Source organism: Propithecus coquereli, unplaced genomic scaffold (assembly GCF_000956105.1).
Source record: "Propithecus coquereli isolate 6110/MARCELLA unplaced genomic scaffold, Pcoq_1.0 Scaffold12, whole genome shotgun sequence".
NCBI classification, from domain to species: domain Eukaryota; kingdom Metazoa; phylum Chordata; class Mammalia; order Primates; family Indriidae; genus Propithecus; species Propithecus coquereli.
This window is the reverse complement of record NW_012136080.1, coordinates 5,332,236-5,357,293: the sequence shown is the minus strand read 5'-3', so window position 1 is coordinate 5,357,293 and position 25,058 is coordinate 5,332,236. Positions and strand designations below refer to the sequence as shown.

Sequence of the window (25,058 nt, the reverse complement as noted above, 5' to 3'; positions counted from 1 at the left end):
ATATATAGAAAAAATTAGCTGGGCATGGTGGCACATGCCTGTAGTCCCAGCTACTCGGGAGGCTGAGGCAGGAGGATCGCTTGAGCCCAGGAGTTTGAGGTTGCTGTGAGCTAGGCTGACGCCACGGCACTCACTCTAGCCAGGGCAACAGAGTGAGACTGTCTCAAAAAAAAAAGTTAGAGACATCACAAGAAAGCAGTCCCTGGGAGTCCTCGACTGTTCCTGCTCTCAAGACAATTTTATTACAATGAAGCCTCCTCCGTATTCGACATTAGAGATTCAGATTGAGTTTCTGTCCTCCGAGAGTTCAGAACCTGGGGGGAAGAGGATAAATGATAAACCAAGAGTGGTAATAAGAATGGTATCTCTCTCAAGAGAGAGCTATACCTCCCCCCGGGGTGGGAGGAGGGTCAAGGCACATTTCACAAGGAGGCATGGCAGACTTGGAGGTACTGACAGATCCCCTTTAAGGAAAAACTTGTTGCCTCAAGGAATACGGTTAGCTGACAGTCTCCAGCTGTTAGATTGTTCAGGATCTACCCGAGGTTTTGAACTAAGTTCATGTTCTTCTCAGAGGGGTTCCCAGCTAGCGACTGGTAGTAAAGGGCCGACTCATTTCTACCCAAGACAGTACTCCTCAAATAGGAAATCTTGGCTGCAGAGTTCCCTGTTGAGCTCGCAGAGACTTTGTTAGATCTGCATGGTCTGCTGCCATCCCTCTGCTCAATCCTGTTTCCTCCTCTTTTCCTTTAACATGTCCCCAATAACACTTTTTTTCCCACTTCTAATTACATTTCGGGGTCTGCTTCCTGAAGAACACAGCCTGTAATGTGTGATACTAAAGCTGAGCCTTGAGGATAGAAGGGCCCCAGAGGTTAGGAAAGGGCAGGGAAGAACAGGCCCCAAGGCCTGGAAGCATCTTATGCTAAATTCAGGGCCTAGACTATGAAAATTCTACCCAGGCCTTTACTTCTCTTCTCTGCCTCCATGTCTCCTACCCAGCTCCAGGGCGCTAGGCCCTGACTTCCCTGGGTTACCTTTTCATTGCAATGATCTCAATAGCATGGGGTCCTAGAATACTAGAGCCGAAAACGATCTCAGGAACTGTCTATTAATTTATTTTCTCTTTTAAAAATTATACCACTAACATGTAAATATACTTTCACCATAAACAGATTAACTGTGAATGCTGCCTTTTGAAAAGTAACACTTTGAGATACAATTCACATACGATAACATTAACTTTTCTAAAGTATATAATTCAGTGGTTTTTAGTATATTTACTGAGCAGTATGACCATCACCACTCTTATTTTAGAACAATTTCACCACCCCAAAATGAAATCCTGTGCCCATTAGCAGTTACTCCCACTACCTCCCCCACTTCCCATAGTCCTTGGCAACCACAATCTACTTTCTGTCTCTATGGATTCGCCTTTTCTGGGCATGTCATAAAAATGGAATTATATAATATCCAGTCTTTTGTGACTGGCTTTTTTTCTCATGGCACAATGTTCTCAAGGTTCATATGTGTTGAAGCCTGTATCAGTAGCACTGCATTCCTTTTTATTGACAAATAATATTCCATTGTATGGATATACCACATTTGGTTTATCTATTCAGTTGATGGACATTTAGCTTATATCCATTTCTTGGCTATTATAAATAATGTTGCTATGAATATTCATGTATAAGTTTTTGTGTGGACATATTTCCATTTCTTCCAGGTAGATACCTAGAAGTGGAATTGCCAGGTCAATATAGCAACTCTGTACCATTTTAAGAAACTACCAAACTTTCAAAAGTGGCAATACAATTTTTCATTTCCATCAGCATTATGTAAGGGTTCCAATCTCCCCACATCCTTGACAACACTTAATATCAGCTTTTTATTTTAGCCATCCTAATGGGTGTGAGATTGTGATTTTGATTTGCAATTTGCCAGTTACTCATGATGTTGAGCATCTTTCTACATGCTTATGAGACATTCGTATATTCTCTTTAGAAAAATGTTTATTCAAATATTTTGCCCATTTTTAAAATTGAGGTATTTGCCTTTTTATTGTTGAGTTGTAAGAGTTCTTCATATATTCTGGGTGCAAGACCCTTATCAGATATATGATTTGGAAAAATTTTTCCGGTCTGTGCATTGTCTTTTCACTATTTAAAAAATTTTTTTTTTATTTCAAAATATTAATTAATGGCTACAAGTGTTTTTATTACATGGATATCTTGTATAATGCTTAAGTCAGGGCTTTTGGTGTGCCCGTCCCCAGAAAGTGTTCAGTGTACCCAAGAGGTAAGTTTTTACCCCACACCCACACTCCCTTCGTCTCCCCGTCTTGGTTTCTCATGTCCTTTATATTGCTTTGTGCCCATATGTACCCACCTATTAGCTTCCACTTATTTGTGAGAACATATGCTGTTTGGTTTTCTCATTCCTGAAACACTCCACTTAAGATAATGTTCTCCAGTTCCTTCTACATTGCTCCAAGTAACATTATTTCATTCATTTCTATGGCTGAGTACTAGTACTCCATGGAATATATTTATCACATTTTCTTTATCTACTCATGAACTGATGGGCGCTTAGGTTGATTCCACATCTTTACAACTGTGACTTGTGCTGCAATAAACAATCAAGTGCAAGTGTCTTTTTGATAAAGTGGCTTCATTTCCTTTGGGTAGATATACAGCAGTGGGATTGCTAGGTTGAATGGTAGGCCTACATTTATTTATTGCTTTGAGGAATATTCATACTGTATTCCATGGAGACTATACTAATTTGAAGTCCCACCAACAGTGTATAAACATTCCTTTCTCTCTGCATCATGCCAGCATCTACTGTTTTTTGATTTTTTAATAATGGCCATTCTGATAGGGGTAAGGTGGTATCTCATTGAAGTTTTAATGTGCATTTCCCTGATGATTAGTGATGCTGAGCATTTTTTCATATGTTTGTTGGCCATTTGTCTATCTTCTTTTGAAAAACTTCTCTTAATGTCTTTTACTCACTTTTTGATGGGGCTGTTCCTTTCTTGCTGATTTGTTTGAATTCCTTGTAGATTCTGTTTATCAGTCCTTTGTCAGATATATAGCTTGCGAATGTTTTCTCCTATTCTGTGTGTTGTCTATTCACTCTACCAATTATTTCCTTTGCTGTGCAGAAGGTTTTTAATTTAATTAAGTTCCATTTATTTTTGTTGTTGCTGTATTTGCCTTTGGGTTCTTAGTCATAAATTTGTTGCCTAGGCCAATGTCTAAAAGAGTTTTTCTTACATTTTCTACTAGAATTTTCATGGTTTCATGCCTTACATTTAAGTCTTTAATCCATCTTGAATTTTTGTATATGGCGAGAGATAGGGATCCTGTTTCATTCTTTTTCATGTGGCTGTCCAATTTTCCCAGCACAATTTACTGAAGGGGACTTCCTTTCCCCAGTGTATGTTGTCTGCTTTTTTGAATATCAGTTGGTTGTAGTAGATGATTTTATTTCTGGGTTCTCTATTCTGTTCCATTGGTCTATGTCTCTACTTTTATACCAATATGATGCTGTTTTGGTTCCTATAGCCTTGTAGTATAATTTAAAATCAGGTAATGTGATGACTCAAGATTTGTTCTTTTTAATTAAGATTATTTTGGCTATTTGGGATCTTTTTTTATTCCAAATGAAGCTTAGAGTTATTTTTTCTAGATCTGTGAAATATGATGCTGGCATTTTAATGGGGATTGCATTGAATCTATAAATCACTTTGGGCAGTAAGGATGTTGATTCTACCAATCCATGAGCAGCTGATGTTTTTCAATTTGTTTGTGTCATCTGTGATTTCTTTCATCAGTGTTTTTAGTTGTCTTTGTAGAGGTTTTTAACCTCCTTTGTTAAGTATATTCCTAGGTATTTTATTTTCTTTATAGCTATTGTGAGTGGTATTGAGTCCTTGATTGGACTCCACTTGACTATTATTAGTATATAGAAATGCTACTGATTTGTATACATTGATTTTGTAACTTGAGACATTGCTGAATTTATTTATCAATCCCAGGAGTCTTCTGGCGGAGTCTTTAGGGTTTTCTATATCCAAGATCATACTATCAGCAAACAGGGATAGTTTGTTTGATTGCCTCTTTCCTGATTTGGATACCCTGTATTTCCTTCTCTTGCCTGACTGCTCTGGTTAGGACTTCCAGCACTATGCTGAACAGAAGTTTTGACAATGAACATCCTTGTCTTATTTCAGTTCTTAGGGGGAATGCTTTCAACTTTCCCCCATTCAGTATTATGTTGGCTGTGGGTTTGTCATATGTGGCTTTTATAATTTTGAGATATGTTCCTTCTATGCCTAATTTGTTGAGGGCTTTTATCATGAAAGGATGCTAGATTTTATCAAATGCTTTCTCTGCATCTATTGAGATGATCATATGATCTTTGTTTTTGTTTCTGTTTATGTGGTGAATCATGTTTATTGACTTGTGTATGTTAAACCATCCTTGTAACTCTGGGATGAAACCCACTTGATTATGGTGGACTATCTTGTTGACATGCTGAATTTGGCTTGCTAGTATTTTGTTGAGGATTTTTGCATCTATGATCATCAGAGATATTGGTCTATAGTTTTCTTTTTTTGTTGTGTTTTTGTCTGGTTTGGTACCAGAGTGATATAGGCCTCATAGAATGAGTTTGGGAGTATTCCCTCCTCCTAGATTTTTTTTGGAATAGTTTCAGTAGGATTGGTATTAATTCTTTTTTGAATGCTTGGTAGAATTCAGCAGTGAAGCCATCAGGTCCTGAGCTTTTCTCATTATTTGTTATTGGGTTATTCAGGTTTTGGATTTCTTCCTGGTTCAATCTTGGTAGGTTGTATGTGCCTAGGAATTTAACCATTTCTTCTAGAGTTTCCAAATTATTGGCATATAGTTGCTCACGGTAGTCGCTAATGAGCCTTTGGATTTCTGAAGTATTACTTGTAATGTCTCCCTTTTCTCTCTTTATCTCTGATAATATTTTCTTTATATATATGGGTACTCTAGTGTTAAGTGCATATATATTTAGAAGTGTTATAGCGTGTTGCTGAATTGACATCTTTATCATTATATAAAGACCTTCTTCATCTCTTTTTACAGTTTTTGTCTTGAAATATATTGTATCTGATAGAAGTATAGCTGTTCCTGCTCCTTTTTGTTTTCCATTTGCATGGCATATCTTTTTCCATCCCTTTATTTTTGATCTATGAGTGTCTTTATAGGTGAAATGTGTCTCTTGCAGACAACATATGGTTGGCTCTTGTGTTTTTTTTTTTTTTTTTGAGACAGAGTCTCACTCTGTTGCCCGGGCTAGAGTGCCATGGCGTCAGCCTACCTCACAGCAACCTCAAACTCCTGGGCTCAAGCGATCCTCCTGCCTCAGCCTCCCAAGTAGCTGGGACTACAGGGATGTGCCACCATGCCCGGCTAATTTTTTCTATATATATGTTTTTCTGGTTGTCCAGATCATTTCTTTCTATTTTTCAGTAGAGACGGGGTCTCGCTCTTGCTCAGGCTGGTCTCGAACTCCTGACCTTGAGCGATCCACCCACCTCGGCCTCCCAGAATGCTAGGGTTACAGGTGTGAGCCACTGCGCCCGGCCAGGCTCTTGTTTTTTTAATCCATTCAGCCACTCTATGTCTTTTGATTAGAAAGTTTAGTCCATTCACATTCAATGTTATTACTATTAATAATAGGTAAGGACTTACTACTGCTATGTTATTATTTGATTTCTGGTTGTTTTGTGGTCCTCTCTTTCTTACTTCCTTCCTGTTTTCCTTTGTTAAAAGTGATTTTCTCTGGTAGTTTGTTTTAATTTCTTGCTTTTTTTATATATTGGTTGTAGGTTTTTTGATTTGAGGTTAAAACCAGGTAATATGATCGCTCACCTGATTTTTAGTTCTTCTGAAGGTGTTTGCTTGCATGGACAGTTGTCAAATTTAGTGTTTGTACAGACAGATGATCACTGGTTTCTATTTAGCCATGTTGCTCCATCCCTCACAGCACCTGACTTTGGACTTCACAGCCTACAAAACTCAATGTGCCTTTTTTGGTTAGAACTCATTGTGCTGCAGTTCTGGAGGGTGGAAGTCTTAGATTAGGATGCCAGGATGGTTGCATTCTGGTGAGAGCCCTTTTCCAAGTTGCAGAATGCTGACTTCTTGTTATAACATCACATGGTAGAAAAAGAGCATAGTGACTTTTTGAAGGCACTGCTATGATGACTTTTGGGATTTTTTCCCTATGTTTTTCCTCTATTAAAATTTTCCACTTCTTCTTGGGTTAATTTTGATCATTCGTATCTTTCTTAAAAAAGCATATGGCAGACAGAGCAATGCCTATGACCTTAATTTCCAGAGCCTATGAATTTGTTATTTTACACAGCAAAAGAGACTTTGCAGGTGTGATTAAGATTAAGGACCTTGAGAAGAAGAGAATATCCTGGGTTACCATGGTGGGACAATCTAATCATGAGGGGGACTTGATCTGGTGTTGCTAGCTTTAAAGAGGGAGAAATGGGGCCATAAGCCAAGAAATATGGCACCCTCTAAAAGCTGGAAATGGTGTTCAGCTGACAGCCAGCAAGGAAATGGAGACCTTGGTCAAAAGGAACTAAATTCTGTCAACATCGCAAATGGGCAAGGAAATAGATTCTCCCCCAAAGCCTTCTAACACTTTGATTTTAGCCTGGTGAAATCTGTGTCAAACTTCTGACATACAAAACTGCTGAATAATAAATTTGTATTGTTTAAGCCACTAAGTATGTGGTAATTCTTTTATGTCAGCAAGAGAAAACTTTGTCTAGACTTTCAACTTACAAAGTTGTATATGGTAGTCTCTCGTAATTAAAAAAAAATCCTTCTTCTGTATCTTCACTTATACCATAATTCTTACTTTGATTGTGTTAGTGTTTTTCTCTCATTTATTCTTGATCAGATTTACTGAATGTTGGGTTACTTCACTGTTTTAAAGAACCACCTTTTGGTTTCATTCACCTAATCTGTTTTATTATGTACTGTTAATCTCTTTTTAAATTTTTATTCATTACTTTCCTTAGTTGTATTTTGTTCTTTTTGTTCTTCTTGAATTGTATATTTAGATATTTTATAGTCTTTCTTATTTTCTAGCAATTGCATTTCCTCTAAGAATCATTTTATCTCTCTCTCTTAGGGTTTTAGTATTTTGCACTCTCATTATCATGGACTTCTAAAACATTTGTAATTTTGTTTTTGATTTCCTTATTAATTCAAGAGTTATTTAGAAGAATGATTTTACAGTTATAAGTGGCAGATATGTGTGTGTACTAAATAATTAAATATTTGGGAGCGGGGAGGGAACCAAGTCTATTGACAGACCTGAATTCTTACACGTCCCCAAATGTCTATTTTAGCTTCCCATTTGCATGCCAGTTTGGCTGAGAGTAAGATTCTAGTTCAAAACATTTTTTCCTCATAACTTTGAAAATGAACTCAAATGTCTCTGGCCTTCGGTTTTACCAATAAGAAATTTGATGTCTATCTGATGATTATCTTATATAAAACCTCTTTTTTGGGGGTTCTCTCTGGAAAGAGTTTCCTCTTCATCCTTGGAAGTTCTGTAAATCTTACGTGGGGCTCCTAGGGATGAGTCTTTTTTACTTTCATCCTGCTTACGGGATTTTTTTCAATCTCCAGGCTAATATCTTTCTTCAGCTCTGGGAGATTTTCTGTATTACTCCTTTGATTATTATACTCTACTTATGATCTCTAGACTCTCAATATTTGACATTATAGTTCAAATTCTGAGTTAATCTAAAATTCCAGGTAGAAGCATTAAATTTTATTATACTCCTGGAAAAAGTTAGAATTTTGTGGATTATAACTGTTGTGAACAGTTATAGCCATTAAATCTTATACAATTTTAGTTGCTTTGAATATTTTCTGAAATAAGGTAGGGAGTATGCATTATATATCTATATCTATTTATATGAAATTTATAATATATAAGTAAAATTCTATCAAAAGCTGTTGGGAAATGTTTACATTAAAAAAAATTACAATAATATTAACAATATCTTCAGAAGCTTTCCCAGTTTGTATAAACCAGCTGTTTCCACATTAAAATTATAAAAAAAACCAAGAAACCTTTTCTTTCAGTCTAGATTTTACGTGTACTGTAGCTGGGTACTATTCATTTTTTTCTCCAAACTTCCCTATACACATACTTCCCTAGTTTGCCTGCCAAAAGAAAAAGAAATTAGAAAATTAGAATACACTATAGCAACGTGATATTTGCAAGATATTTGTCCATGTACATATCTGGACCTTTACAAATATTATTTCATCCTAATGACATTGTGAGTGGTTATGTATGAGAAAATTGAGGCTCAGAGGGTTTAATTCACTTGTCCAAGAACATAGAGTTATCTATACAGCTAGAAACATCATCAGTTAAACCCTGAGTTGTCTAAACTTAAAGACTATGCCAATACACATAATTAATTTCTGTATCCTGGAGGGTGACTTCAAGGAACTATTAATTCAAAATGGCAAGAAAAAGAAAAAATGGAAATAGGCCTTTGTACCCAATTTTTAGAATACATGTATTTTTAGATGTCTTTTCCTAGGAACAGAAAATAACTGATGGAGGGGGGTCAGTCCTCCTGCATTCAATTACAAGTGTTCCTACTTGAATTATTATACAAAGGCCAGATTTCGCCTGTTGGGAAAAGCTAGCACAGTTGTGGGGCTACGATAAAGGCCTGTAGACATCCAATTTGGAATATCTGGAGAGGACTGCATATGCCAATGCTGCTCAATAGAAATATAATGTGAACCACAAATATAACTTTAAATTTTTTAGTATTCACATTTAAAAAGTAAAATTAATTTTAATAATTTATTTTATTTAATCCAATATATCCTAACTATTGTTGGTCCAAAATGTAATCAAAACAAAAAAATTATTGACATATTTTAAATTCATTTTTTTCTCATGAAGTTTTCAAAATCCAGTGCATATTTATACTTGCAGATATTTCTCAGTGGTCACATGTGGCTAGGGGATACCAGTAAGTGTTGGGGCCGGTAGCCCAGGGGACGGCACAGGTATAAACCAACGAACAGTCTAAATTTCCAAATGTTTTTCACAACATGAAGTCATATTATAACTATTGTAATAAAAACATGGTAATGATGTGTCTGGGAGAAACCTTCAGAATGCCTGTTTTAATAAATTAGCTTATCAATTATTTATGGTATAAGAATAAGTACACAATCCAGAAAAAATTTGAAAGTAGTTTGTTTCCTTAAGGGGCGATAATACCCACAGGTTTCCTCTGCAGTTATTACTATGTTTAGCAAACTTCCTTTTCAGTGATAATACTAAAGTCAGCTCTTATCAGAATTTATCTCTGAATTATCAAATTTCCAATGTGTGGTAGCTATAAGAACCTGGCCTACATCTCACATAAAAACATGTGTTTCTCCTCAATTATGGAAATTAGTTCACTAACATTTTTGTGCCTCTGGGACACAAACATTTAGATCTTAGGAAAATGGAGTCACCAGTGTATGTTCCCACAGGGTGTGATGGAATACAGTCTGCCCTCCATATCTCTGGGTTCTGCATCTGTGGATTCAGCCCACCATGGATCGAAAATATTAAAAAAAATGATAATACATAACACAACAATAAAAATAATACAAATTTAAAAATATAACAACTATTTACATAGTATTTACATTGTATTAAGTATAAATAATCTAGAGATGATTTAAAGTATACAGGAGGACGTGTGTAGGTTATATGCAAATACTACCATTTTATATAAGAGACAAGAATCTGTGGATTTTGATATCCACAGGAGTCCTGGAACCAATCCCCTGTGGATAGTAAGGGACAGACGACTATGTTTTCTCTGGAGATCTGTAAGAAAAGCCCAGGTACCTGGAGTAGTCTTGCCCCAAAACAAAAGAAAGTACTACCAGACTTCCCTCCCTTTTTCATATCTAGTACACTATTGACCACATTTGTATGGCACACTGGTAAATGGATGAGGCCGTGCCCAGGCTTCACCTGGATAGCTCCAGAGCTCAGGGGTCTCAGCAAGCTTGTAACCCCATAAGCTGCACAGCTTAAGAAAGATTAAGTTCAACAGAATGCTTTTCTAAAAATTTGATGAAAATTTCAATGGTTTATTTTGGGGGGGAGGGGATTAAATATCAAATTCTTTCTAAAAATTACTGGTACCCTAAACATTAGCTTAGTCTCTCCCTTGGTCATCCAACCCTGGGGACAGGGGACAGGCGCATGATGGGGCCAGATCAAGGGTCTACCAGATCAAGAAGAGCTTCTTGTTCTCATGTTAAGGGGTTTGGCCTTTATCTTATTGATGGATGATGTCAGTTACTACAGATTTTAAGTGGTTAAGTAGCATGAGGATTACAAGGGCTTGATTGAGTGAAGCATCTGTTGCATTGGCCCAGTCAAGAGATTACACGGGCTCAAACTCAACTGTGGTGGTAGATTTGAGATGTTTAGAGGATAGAATTCCTCAAGCCAATACCTGGAGGGTCAAACATGCTTTGGTTTGAGTCTAAACTCAGTGTATATCCAGCTGTGTGGCCTTGAAGGAGTCATTGACTCTTTTCATAAGCCACAGTTCTCATCTACAAGTGGCCACATGCCCTAAATGGACAATGTAAAGGGTTTAGCATGGTGCCTAGCATATACTCTCAATTCACATAAACCATGTCTCATGGAAGGCACAGTGGTGGCTTCCAAACCTAGAACACATAGTTTAATATGCAATACTCTGGGTTACATATTTGTGGGTTTTCTTCTGGTGGGACCTCTCCTGGTGGGACACTGGCTGTACTTCTCAATGATCTCCCACAGACTTTAGCTAACCAGCTCTGGGCAAAGGAACATCATATATGACTCGCGTAAGACTGCCTGGCAGAGCCACTGAAATTCAGGCCGTGTTCTGCTTGTGTAGTCAGATTCCCTGGTGTGAGCTGCATCTGCCAAGAAGAGTTATCTTTTTTTCCTAAATTGCACAGTTACTGTAGGACATGGCTGTGTCTAGGTATATTATATCCTTCTTTCATTCTCCTTCCCTCTGAAACACTCGATAATTATTGTGCCCTATGTGCCCCACGTCAATGGAGGCTATTTGTCAAGAGCCTAAGTTGACTGAATGAGCTTCACAAGCATCAGTGAGGAGCTGGGAGGGAAGGAAAGAAGGGAAATAATATTTATTAAGTTCGTACCATGCCACATAAATATATAATATTTTCATGGCTTTTCTCTTATTAAAGTCAGTGGGAAGTAAGAACAGGGGCTGGGTATATTCCTAAAAAGATAGGCAGAACCCCAGTAGACATGAGACCAGTTGAGGGAGTCGGACACTGGACACCCAAAGGCAAAATGTTCAGGAGGCTAAGGGGTCTGGGGAGGGGGGCTTGAGGGGGAAGCATAGCCCAGAAGAGCAGAAAGGAAAAAGCCTGGGAACCCCAGTGCCGTGGCCACAGAAAGGGGATCACCCTGACTTTAGTGAAAGAAGAAAACAACAGACATCTGGCCCCTATCTAGTAACAGTTTGTTATCTTGAAGACCTGAGTGACAGAGCAAGAAGGCTGATGTCTACTCATAAAGACACACATCTTGGTACTACAAGACAGCGAACGGAAGCAGTTTGTATTTGGAGCCCCTGGAATAGACATGCTGAGTCTAGCCGGACCATAGAAGTCAAGCACTGTTGGATCAGGTACTTGCATGCAAACATATGTTTTTGGAATATCGGAAGTGATAATTAAGAAAAGAGAGATAACAGAATTTGGTTCTGAAAACCAGAATCAAATTATAGTGTTTGAGGAAAACACGTTAATGGCATTGCCATCAGCGTCACTACCCTGAGTACGTAGCGCCCTAGAGCCCTCACTATGGGGCAGGTGCTGTGATACTGTCCTGCAACGATCCTTGAAGTAGCCACCCTTATTCTCTCTTTATAAATGAAGAGGTTAAGGAACCTCCCCCAGGTCATCCGGCACGGCAGTGATGGAGCCAGGATTCAAACCCAGGCCCAACTCCAGAACCTATGCTGGGCAAAGCCGCACCGGTCTGTCCCCTAATAAGGGGTATGCCAAGTGGGATGTAGTAAATGTGACCTAAAATTAGATTAAAGAAAAATGAAATGAAGCCTTTTGAAAGTAAAGAGTAAATTCTGATCTTGTTCTCAGTCCAAAAACAACTCATTTATTCAATGTCTTTTTGAATAGGCATTTCACAAAAATGCATTTTCTAGCTAATCGATGCTTCCCCAAATTAGTTTTACATATATTTCTCTGCCTTAAAGTGATTATACTAAACATAATGGAACTATTTGTTCTGCCTTAGGTCTAGCACTTCTCAAAAACAACGAAAGCAGCAAATACAGTGTCACTCATAAGGATAATTTTCTGGCTTTTCGGTCTCTTCCCTCACTCTTGTGAGGAGGAGCTCTTTTTCTTATCATTGCTCCATCCTAGTTTAGTTGACTTGACATCCCTCTCCTCATCCTACCAATTTGCTGCTTGTCATTTGCGCTGGGACATTTCTGTTGGTGCTTGCTTCTTGATGGTCTAGAGGGAAAGTCATCTCCAAACAAATGAGCTCTTACCCATTAACGTGAATCCCACGGTAGTCCTCAATTTAAAAAGTATTTTTTCTTTTCTAGAAAGGATCATAAGAAACTACTTAACAGGGGTTACTCTTGGGGAAATGGGCTGGCAGAAAGAGGTAGGAGGAGAAAATGGAGTCCCCCCTCCCCATTTTTTATTTAATACATTTAATTAATTGAAAGCATCTAACGTTATGTGTGTTTTAATTTTACCTTAAGAATATCAACAGTGATTACTTGGGCAGGAAGATTTTTGATCTTTTTTTTTTTTCTTTTTTATATTTAAAAATACTCTGATGATATAATGATATCCATTTATACATGTTTGTATTCACATCCGTAAGTATATATATACAAATATAAATTTTAAAGATGCCTATAGAAATTACTTAAGAAATCTTAATTTCTTTGTTAAGGCCCATTATATGGTAATACTTAAATCCGGTTGTCCCTCAGTATCCATGGGGGATTGGTTCCAAAATCCCTGCAGATACCAAAATCCATGGATGCTTTAGTCTCATATAAAATGGCAGTGGTACCTGCATATAACCTATTGACAACCTCCCATATGTTATATTTTCAGTCATCTTTAGATTACTTATATCTAATACAATGTAAATAGCTGTTATGCTGTATTGTTTAGGGAATAATGACAAGAAAAACAATCTGTACTTGTTCTGTACAGAAGCAGTTTTTTTCTCTGAATATCTTCAATCTGTGGTTGGTTTAATCGACAGATGTGGAGCCCCTGGATACAGGGGGTTGACTGTACTTCTGTTGTTATAGTAAATAAATTCTTAATTCTCTTTGGAAAAATATGTGTGTGTCTTCTGTGTGTACCTGTGTTTCAAAGCTTTTTGATTTGTGAATAAATTCCTAAATATCTCTAGGGGTGGGTGTGCAATTTTCAAAATGAAATTTTGAAGACTCATTAAGTCTTTGAAAAACATCTGCTGTGGCACATTTTTTGTGACTGCAATCTACACTGTAAGATATAAAATGGAACTTCCCAATAATTCTCTAAAAATTACTTATTGACCTAAATTGTAGAACCTCACTTTACACTTGGTTCTTTCCTTAAAAAATTAGATCCCATATAACTACTGTGTGTTAAAAGTCAAAGATACAGACATAACATCTTACTAAAAAAGTCTATATATAATCAAAGAATCATTGAAAGTATTGATATTTATTTTATTTCTTGAAATTTACTTCTTTACTTTGAAAAAAGACACTTGAAAAAATACAAATAGTTTAATTCTCTGAAATTAAAAAGTGTATCTACTCTTGAAAAACAGGGGACAATAACAGGTTTGGCACCTCTGACAAAGTTCTCCAACTTCTAATATTACTGATCCAATTAAGCATAGATAGAAAGGTTTTTGTTGCCAGAACTATTTTCATTTACTTCTACTTCCCTTTGCTTCTTGGCACTCTTCAGGAAGTATGTTGAGGAAAACAAAAAGTAACTTCTCCAAATCATGGTAGGTGTCTTCTCATTGTCTCATCATTGTCAGAATCATCACCATAGGTCAAAAGCTGTTTATTTGTGACTCGTTTCTATTAAAATAGCTGGAACTTTCCCTATCAGACTGATACAATCTCTGTCAGAGTGTGGCAGGCAGCAGGGATTCTGAACAGAGTAATCTAGAAAAAGAGCTCGTTCTTGACTATACAGGCATAACTGGGTCATGTAAAACAAAGGTAATGATCAAGTAACTGGATAAAGCTGTAAGGAAATCCAAGGAGCCAATGAAAACAGAGCTTGGCACATAGTAGGCACACAATAAATACTTGTGAGATGAATGAGACAATTCTACTCATGTAACACAAATTATTTGAACAAAATGATATAATCTCCCTTTTCAAAGTTCTATTAGGAGAATAACATTGTTTATATGGCTCCGGTCTGTAGGAAAAAAACAGATTGAGCAATAGAATCGAAGCAGAAGTCAGAATAAGCAAGCCAACCCTCAGCTCTCTCTTTCCAGAGGCATAAATTGGGCTCTGTAGCCCATGTTTCGCAGAAAAGCCAAAGATCTATTCTGTAGCAAGTAACTTTGGGACAACCAAACACTTTGTTAAAAAGTTGTCTATGAGGCTCAGAATTTAATTTTAGGGAACAAATATAAGTCCTGTGAGTTCTCACCATATCAGATGATCACATTAATATTCATCAAAGCTACAGAGAAATCATGTGGAGATTATCTGCCTTTTCTATTTTCCATGCTACTATACCCCTTTAGTATGAAGATCACTTAACAGACACCAAGAAGAGTAAACAGTTCTTCACAGAATCCCCGAGTTAGAAAAGCCCTTAAAGGTCATCTGGTTCAATTACCAGAATACAGCCAGAAACTGTGCCTGTGAAACACGGAACTATATATAGAAGTGAGAGCACACTCCTCTGTTGCCTCAGTGTGGTTTTTTTTGAAGTTAAGCCAATACATAATCTCTTAATCACAATCCTTTTTTGCATTTATTTATATCACTATCAAAAGAATATTTTAATACTACTAGCATGACTATACTATATGGACATTTTAAATTAAGAAAAACATGATATGAATTTTAATTAATACTGCTATCAGTTTAGTCTGAATTTGATTCGAAGATTCTTAAAGTTAGTCTACGCTTCCATTTAATACAGAAATCCTCTCTGTGGCATATTTCATCTAAAAGATTGGATAATAAAAGATTAATGCAGCAATGTTAAATATTTACATGTTTTAAAATTCCACAGGAGGTACTAAATATGATTATCACTTTTTGTTTTTCTTACATAAACTATTTTTTCTATATTTTGAACAAATGGATATGATATTAAAATGTTCTCTTTTTATTTTAAACCATTGCCAGTTACTGTATATGGAGATTTGCTACAACATACTTTGTGTTAATATAATTCATAATACAAAGGCTATACTTAAAAGCATTTCAAAATCAGGATGTAATTCTTTTAGGTAAAATAGAAGTACTTCCGGCTAACTATAGCAAATAAATTGTCTAATTTCAGAACTAATTTGTCAAATACTGCCACAGAGCACCTGTGTAACAAAAAAGAACACCTTAGTGTGCGCTGCCGCACAAAGTGTAATGTGTTAAAATAACCATACAACATAGGGTGAATCATATTTTGCAAAGAAAGAGGCCTGTGCACACTTAATAGAAAACCCACATCACAGCCAGATTCAGCATCACCAAGTTACGCGATGAGAAGGGATTTTTGTTCTAAACAACAGTGCCACTCAGTGGCTGAAAAATGGTAGTGAACTGAAAACAGTATGAATGGAGGGTGGGCAAAAGGAAAAATGAAGTTTTGGAGTAGGCAATTATAATACTGTAGGCAGAGAGAGAGAGAGAGAAAGAGAGAGAGAGAGAGACGCCATATGTTGCTATGGTAACTGTACCTTGGAGGTCAGTTAGCGTCTGGACAGGAACAGAAACCTGAGCATCGTTTCCTGTAACTACATCGCCTAGATTTCATAAGAAAAAATAATTAGATTTCACAAAAAGGAAATAACTTTTCTTTCATACTCAATGTTGTAATACTTTTATCAAATTACTAAAAATACAGTACAACAAAAAATAAAGCACAAGCTTAAAAAATTAAAATATTTTTAAAGGAAATAATTTTTAAGAGTGTTGCCTAAGAAGCTTTTGTGTTTGTTTTGCTTAAAGAAAACATAAAGTTTCTACTAGACCAGAGTATAGGAAACCTTAGCAATCAAAAGATTTTGCTGAGCAGATTTCATGGCGCTTAAAATTTTAATCTAAAATATTTTTCAAGAAAATAAAATATATGAGTGTTTCCTAAGAAGCTTTTGTGTTTGTTTTTCTTAAAACATAAACAAGTTTCTACTAGTCTTGAGTATAGGAAAGTTTAGCAATTGAAAGATTTTGCTGAGCAGATTTCATGATGCTACAAATATTAGCATGATTTTATAGTTTCTTTTCCTTTTTGAAAAAAATTTTTTTATCCAAACGTAAGCTATATGTCGTTTATTTAAAAATAGGCATTCTTTTGAAATTGATTCTGTCCTATAGCAGACAAAATTTATTTTTAACTAAACTTGAAACCAACCTCTTCAATGATAAGATAAAGACCTAAATAAGATATAATTTCATATTAAGTAATGAAACAATTTCATAAGTTACCACATGTACTTATAAATGTCAACATATAAAAATAAACCTATGAACTGCATACCCGTAACTTGATATACTTATTACAGGCAAGATTTCATTTACAAATTGGACCTACAGTAAGTGCTTAAAATAAAGACGCGTTCAAATTAAAAAGCAATTAAAAATATAGACAAAGGAAACAGAAAGAAAAAAAACCAAGTGCATTTTAAGAACACAAGAAAGAAAGGAAAAGGAGCATAACAGAAAATCTTGTGAAGAACTTGAGGTGCACTAACATTTAGAAGGAAGACTTTTTGGTTCTTCGATTTCCTTCCTGGATGACAAAGTTCAGCACTGAGTACAGTCATTGTCAACAGAATAATCCTCTGCATATATCACCATCTGAAGGCCTATGCTATTTTGAGATTAACAAGCTAAAGAAAAAGAATTTTTAAAAAACACCATATTTTCCATGTATAATAATATATGATTAATAGACTTACTTCCGCTTTAGATTTTATATAACGTGTATAGTAGTAAAAAAAAATCAATTTCTGAATGAAATAACATGCCCTCAGTGTCCTGACCACTTGCTACAATTATGATTTATAGCATGGCCAGCTCATCTAGAAATTGGTGGGTTATAATTATATCATTCCTATCAATTAACAGTACACATTTACAGTCTCCTATAATTGAAATAATATCTATAAATAGGAACACATCCCAAATAAGTGATAAACAGCTTCTATCAGAAATAGGCCTCAGATTTTCATAATATAGCTAACTCTAAATTCACTGATAAATGGTATGCCTACTTTCTATGTATTTGAAGGAGATTTTCACTTCTATGCCTGCTACCCATTTTATTTTGCTTCTTCTAGATCACCTATTATTATATGTAATAATATATAGAGACTGAAAATTCATTCTAATATTAAATATCATCAAGAAAATTGTGGGGAGCATCTGTGCTGCTGCTTCTTTCTTTCACTATCCCACCCCCAGCACACACACAAGCTAAACTCATTTTGAGCAACACGCATGAATTTGGGTTATGAATACAAGTGTCCCCCTATATGAGCATATAAGCACAAATAATTGAGAGTTAACTAATCTATGAAAACCATAAACAGTTTCATCTTTATAAACCATTTTTCAAAACAACTTTCAAATTTTCCAGCAGAATACACTAAAAAGGCTATTACATTATCTTTCCTCAAAGGCACTAAGTAGATGACTCTGTCCTGAGACAGTCAGAAATCACATCCCAACATGAGCCTCCTGACAGGCCAAATAAATATGTGTTCACTAATCTATGGGACAGGTGACACATTTGCAGATTTGTCAGTGTGATAGCACAGTAGGATACTTGTGGGAAATACCAGCATGAAAAACCAATGAGAAATATTTTTCATTGTATAGTTAATAAATATATCTTTTACCAAAAGAACCATAGATTTTTAGAGCTGGGAGACTCCCTAGGGATCAGCCCGAACCTCTTATTTTACAGCGAGGAAACAAAGGGTCAGAGAGCTTCAGGGTGTCGTTTAGGGTTCATCGGTGGGTGAGTGAAGGAAGAGTATTAAACCACGGTATCTCCTACTTCTCTAAACTATTTTCTTTGCCCTTTATTTTATTCAAACCTTTATGCAGGGAGGGGTATCAGCAGGAATATTCATCTTTAATATGAAGGTTTGACAAGCTTTTTTGGTAGATTGACATGAGAAGAAGGAATCAGAAATAAAAATATAAAAGGGTTGCCAAACAAGGCTACTTTCTTTCAGCACAGGGATCAGTCACAAAATGCCCTAGTGAGATCCATGTTCCAAATACTTTGCTTAAGTGCTCTGTTGTCTCCTTACAACTGGGGACTTAGTTTTCATCAATTGTTCCATCTCTATGCACTTCCTTTCTCACTTACTGTGATATTAATACTTGACATTTCCTTAGAGATACAACTTTATATTTCTACAGTCATTTGGCTTGGTTCCTGAGAAAATTTAAGCTACAACATTAAGAGATTCTCTGACTCATTTGCCTGCCATCAGTTAGAATTACAACTGACTACGGCTTGTTATCAAAGCAATATTGAAATCATATTTGTTTAGAACAATAAAACAGTACAATTAAGAAATATATAAAATAACATTCATTTCCATTCTGGAAGTGGGCATGTCTCCTGGCATTAAAATACATTTACAATGTGTTAATGATTTGAAGTCTCCTTTTTTAAAAATCATGTGTGATAGCTCTACATCAAAAAGAATGTAATTTTCAATGAGATAGTCATATGTAAGGTAATTCCAATGGAAATTTAAATACTAATTATATAAAACCTAATATTTCATAGGCAAAGAAAAATAGAAAAGATAGGTAACATGATGTAACTAATAGAAGAATACAGACACACACACATCCACTCATTATTGAAGAATGCTCATCATTTTTCATCACTGGGGAATAAAGTCCATTTAACTTAAGTTTACCCATTTAAATGCCATATGTAAAATTTTTAATAATTTTCTTAAACAGAGTATATGGAACACAGTTTAAGGTCTTCTTACTGACAATATTACTATTACTATTGTCAATACTAGTTACCAGACAATGATATAACAGAGGGATCCCTTAAAGACATGAATGAGGCTTGGGACAGGATGTTTGCTCTGACACTAAATAGCCCCAGACTGCCATGCTTTGTGAGGTTTTAGGATCACTTTTCGTATACATTCTGCCATCATAGTACTATTTCTTGTTTCTATAGTATAGTTAGCAGAGCCCTACCACTAAAAATAAATGTAGCTGTTTCTAATCTGTTAAGAACAGGGTGACCTAACACATTATGTCACTTTAAAAACAGGTGGAAAATAGGAGTATAAAGATTTGAGTAAGAACCTGAAAGGCTCTCTTACGAATAAAGTACATGAGGGAGGTGAAGCACTGGGAAGGCCCCAAAAAAGAAACGAGCTCTCCTGAGCCCTAGTAGCAAGAGTGCTACCAATAGCAGCACCAACAGCAGTGCCCCCTCACTCATCGAATGAGATATTTAGATTGGATGATCTCCCAGGTTTCTTCTGCTCTAACATTCTGTGGTTCTAACTTTTAGTGCATGGACTCATGCACTTATTTTGGCTGCTTGAGATAGTTTAGATGTTTTCTTCCCTTTAAGATTCTAGTTTGTATTCCTTAGAGGTGAAGCAGCTGGATGAGAGACCTCAAGCCTAGTGCACTGCACTGACGAATGCTATGACTAGCAAAGCCCATGGTATCTGAACTTCCCATTTCAAATTCTCTTCTAGGCAGAAGCATTGCTACACAAAGTTAGCAGAGAACAGAGTCAACTGCTCTCAAGTTCTGTGTTGTGTTAATTCATGCCATCATACCATATGGGCATCCACAGGACAAAATTGCAAGTATACTAGAACATAAGTGTTAAAAAAAAAAACAAAACCCTAAACAAATTACCCCATAAAATGTTTTTAATTAAGAACCATACAGTATCTGATATTCAAACTTAAAAAGGATCAAATGTAACAGATTTAAAAAAATAAGTTTTGCATTAATTTCTATTTCTAGAAGGTTGATTCCTCACAAGAAGGTGAGGAAATTCCAGGCTATACTATGAAAGTTTCCTTTGGATTTATTAGCATTTTTTGCCTACCTTTGTTCAATTGCACCGGCATGCTTTCCGATTTCATCAGCCGCTGCTGCTGCTGCTGCTGCTGCTGCTGCTGCTGCTGCTGCTGCTGCTGCAAGTGATGCCTTGGGGCCTCTGCTGAAGTCCTGGTGGGAATCACAGCAGAGGAGGAGCTACTGCTTTGGGCCCCAAGTACAGGGCCACCAGCACTTCCTGGGGCCATCGCTGGCGAAATCAACTTTCTTCCAAAATTTATCAGGCTATTAGAGACCTTATTTATATTCAGAGGAGCACCTTTAGTATTGGTCCTGCAAGAAAAAAAAAAAGAAAAAAGTGGAGAGATATCATTTAAATGAAGAGGATGACTCTATTTCACATACTCCATTGGTATGAAAACAAACCTTGCCTGCTTTGAAAAAGGCCATTTACTAGCTATATAAAGTGAAAAGTAAAAATTTAAAGTGACCGCAGAATAAAATAATGAGATTCTTAAAACATGGCTTATAGAAAAGAGTCTTATTACTTTTCACTCATTCAACAAATAGAGTCTATTATGTGCCAACACTCTGCTGGGTTCTGGGGATATGATTGCTCGAAATAGCCATAGTTCCTCTCCTGGAGCTGCTAGTCTAGTAGGGAATAACTAATCAATCAAGTAACTGCATAAATGAAAAGATGTTTAAAACCTGTGATATGGACTACTAAGGAGTCGTACAGGGCTGGGCAAGTCCTGAGATGCTCACAGAAGAGAGCACCTGTGAAATGAGGTTGAGACTAGATTTCCCACAAGCCTTGGCACACAGGTACCGGGCCAAATTTAATATGATTTTGGAAATAAATGTGTTTGACAGTAATGAAGTAGATTCATAAATGTATGTCAAGTGCCCAGTCCACTAAAATTGCAATCCACATTTACCCCCTCTCCAGCACTCTAAATCCTCCTTCCCTACATCCCTGGTTTATTTTTCTTGATAGGATTTTTTATCATCTAACATATATTTTACTTATTTATTTGGTTATCATTTGTCCACCTCCTCCAATCCCCATTTGAATATAAGTTTCATGAGGGCAAGGACTTTTGTTCTTTTGTTAAATGCTACATTGCCATTGCCTAGCACATTGTGGGTGCTTTATAAATATTGGTTAACAGGCAGCTGCATCTATGTACCTGTCACACTGGAAGAAGAGTCCCTGCTTCCAGCCATGACTAACTTCTCTACTTGTGATCTAAATCCCACCTCCTCTGACATTTTGAGATTACTGCTTCTGTGTCCTTTTCACCTGCATCATCATTTTCTCCTTTACTGCATCATTCCATCAGCATACAACCACGGTGAGTGTGTATGTGCGCATACTAGCTTTTCCTCTGAACCCTCGTTCCTTTCAAGTTGGCATCCCATTTCTTTCCCTACTTACAACATGTACTTTCAAGCTATCTTAACTTGCTACTTCTGCTTCTTCAGTCTTTGGTCCACTAAGCTCTGATTGTGGCCTCTTTGCCATTGCCCTAAAACCACTCCTCAAGGTCACCAGTGACTTCTGCATTGCAGATCCAAAGGTCTGTTCTTATTTGACTCTACCTCTCAGCAGCTATCAACTCCCTTAACCACTCTTCTCCCCCTTATACATTTTCTCTCTTGCCTTCCATGGTTCACCAGTATCTATGTTGTAACTGTGTCTGGCAAATCGAGGGCACCAAGTAAACATTTCTTAAATGAACGATTACTTCCCAGATGATTCAGAATTATCTTGAAGACCAGTAATGATTATAAATTATTTTAGTTCTAAGAGGTAGCACACTCCATGACAATACCGGTTTGTATTTTTATTGACCAAATCATTAATAGAAACTTATTTCGTTATATTTTTGCTTCTTTTTCATAAAAGTGGGAAACGGAAAATCAACTTTGAGAGATCCACTTATTTGATTTTAATTAAACTGAATTTTTCTATTATTTCCTTCTCTCAGATCTACCTGGTAGTATTTATATAGTGATCCTACTTTTTATATGACAGCTGTATCTTTAGCATTAACTAGGTATTGCTCTAAAACAGAACTGATTCATAGTTCTAGAATAAAAGGGAAAGAACGCTAGGCTTCTTCCATAAAGTTTTCTCTAATGGTACTAGCTAATGTTATGGGCTAGGTATTGAAGACTTACATTGCTTTGCAGATAGGACAAATCAAATTTAAAACATGGAATTTAGTTTTATAAAAGAAAGATCTATTCATTTATAACTCAATTAAGTGTGAAAAATTTCAAATGGTTCTTTTGGCATCAAATTTCATCTTTAAAGACTTGAGCTATTTAATGTCCTTCCAAAAATTATTAAAAATAATGTTTCCTAATGGATATAAATATATACATAGTGATTATGCACCACTTACTTTCATTTTTCAGCTGCTTCCAAATGAAGTAGACATTGTCAATTTATAAGTACTACAGGTTAGCAAGAAGGAAGGCACTCAATACATGTTTATTGAGAAAAAAAGAATGATTGAAATGAAAAGAACTCATAAATTCTGTATTAACTAGGCATTTACCTCTGGCATTATATTCTACTCAGCATCCTGCATGCACTCCTATTTCTTATGAGTGGTAGTAGAAAGAAGAGTTATCATGATTTTGAAGTTCTGTTGCATTTTAGTTTTGCTTGTTTGCAAGTCAAGATTCATAATTCACAGATATGAAGAAGTTATAATGTTAGCCTCTTTTATACACAAAAATGTACTAGTCAAATTCCCAGATTGCCAGTTGTAAAATTTATATGTTGATAGAAGTACTAAGAAATTGCTAGAGCATTATCAAGAGAATATGGTTAATGTATCTTCATTACTACTAATAACCATGAAAAACATATAGATCAAGCTTATGCCGAGCAATTTTTCATCTGAATAGCTCTTAAAAGGGGATGAACATAGTTTTCCTTTTTTGAATTTTTTTAAACTACTTACTCCCTTATCTACTACTCATGGCTTCCAGAACTATATTTTATTTTCAAAACAACTATTGAAGGTGACTGTATGTATTTTTAGGATATAAGCAACTGTAAAGCGTGTACTTCTAGGGAAAGCAATCTGCTCATAATTTGTTTGTTTTTTTTAGGCATCACAGTTTTTATGCCAAAGTTATCTAATTTGGATCTAAAATATGAATAGCAGCATTCTTCAAATGAAATACTAAACAACTTCCAACAATTATTAATGGCTGTGATATGTACTATTAAGTCATGTGTGTTAAATTAATGAAAATTAATATAGTTGTCAGAGATCTGATGGACAGTGGGGACTGAACTGGATTAAAGGTGGAATGCAATGTGTAAACATTGTTGAAATAGATGGCAAGAAGAATTTGGAGTTAACAAAACGATGACTATCAAATCTAATGAATAACTAATTCTGTGTAACTGAAGGCTTTTATTACTGTCTACTTATTGTTATTAAAAATAGCACCATCTAGGAGAGGTTGTTTTAAAATCGGGCCAAGAATTTACTTTTGGCACAACTTCATTTAGCAGGTTAAGTCAGCATCAACAGGGACATTTTCTGAAGATCAAATAATCTCTTCAAAATACCTGTACCAGAACCTAATTCTGACCTGACTTCACCATTGGGCTCCTTTGGCTCAGTTTCTGAAACTCTGAAAATGGGTGACTTTAGCTATCCCCTCCTAGCCTCTTACTACCACTTGAGCCAGAAAGCAACCTGGCTTTCTGACCCGTTCTCTACTGAAAGAATTGTTAGAGTCTCCAATGCCTTCTTAGTCGCCAGAGCCATGATCTGTTTTCATCCAACTTCTAAAATCTTTCTGAAAGTTTAAAAAAATCATTATCATATTATCACCTCTGTAACAGTTACCCACAACCTTTTCTCTCCTGGTATCTAAATCTTGACACCATCCTGGTTCATTTCCTTTCTACCTATATACTTAGTTTTAGAACTGATATTAAATATCTAATGTTTGTTTATTTCAAATTTTGTTAGATGCTTGTTTATATTTTTCTTAAAGAATCAGTTTTCAATTTATTTTAAATTAATTTTCTCTATATTCTAATTTATATGTTTCTTATTTATTTCCTTGCATTTTCCAAGATTGAATGCTTAGTTCATTCATTCACTTACTCATTCTTCATTTTCTCTCTTTTTCAATAAAAGCATTTAAAGCTACATATTTGCATCTGATAATAGCAATAGCATCAAAGTTTTTTCTCATTTTCTAAACAGTCTGTTGACTTAATTGTTACTTAGATACATTTGTACATTTCAGATGGGTGGATTTGTTTGTGTTTAAATATATTACTCACTTTGATTTATTAAATAAAAATAGAAATATCAGAAGAATGGAAGTGGGAAAATGCTCTGATTTTTCAAAAGGATTACAGAATCCACAAATTTGAAAATATACTGGTTTATGCAAATATTTTTACTAATGACTTGGAAATGAATGTTGTTTATTACAAGTAGCCAGGGTGATTCACTAAAAACAAGTCATTCCATTATTTTGTTTGATAGTGTTTAAGGTCTTTCAGATTTTGTCAAGGTATGTCAATACCTGTGGCTATAACAGAGGGTAATGCATGTTTAGTTATAGTTGAATAATTATACCCCAAGTGTATTGTTCAATGTTC

At 35.8% G+C, this 25,058-nt stretch overlaps 1 protein-coding gene across 1 annotated transcript in view; it reads right to left on the bottom strand.

The window, feature by feature from the left end:
* Window positions 1-25,058, bottom strand: part of TBC1D5 (TBC1 domain family, member 5) — a 396,708-nt gene that overhangs the window by 49,029 nt on the left and 322,621 nt on the right. The window contains exons 13-14 of the mRNA XM_012663212.1: window positions 20,454-20,737; window positions 16,072-16,137 (exon numbers count right to left, since the gene is read on the bottom strand). Coding sequence (XP_012518666.1) covers window positions 16,072-16,137; window positions 20,454-20,737 — 350 coding nt within the window. The remainder of the gene's footprint in view (window positions 1-16,071; window positions 16,138-20,453; window positions 20,738-25,058) is intronic.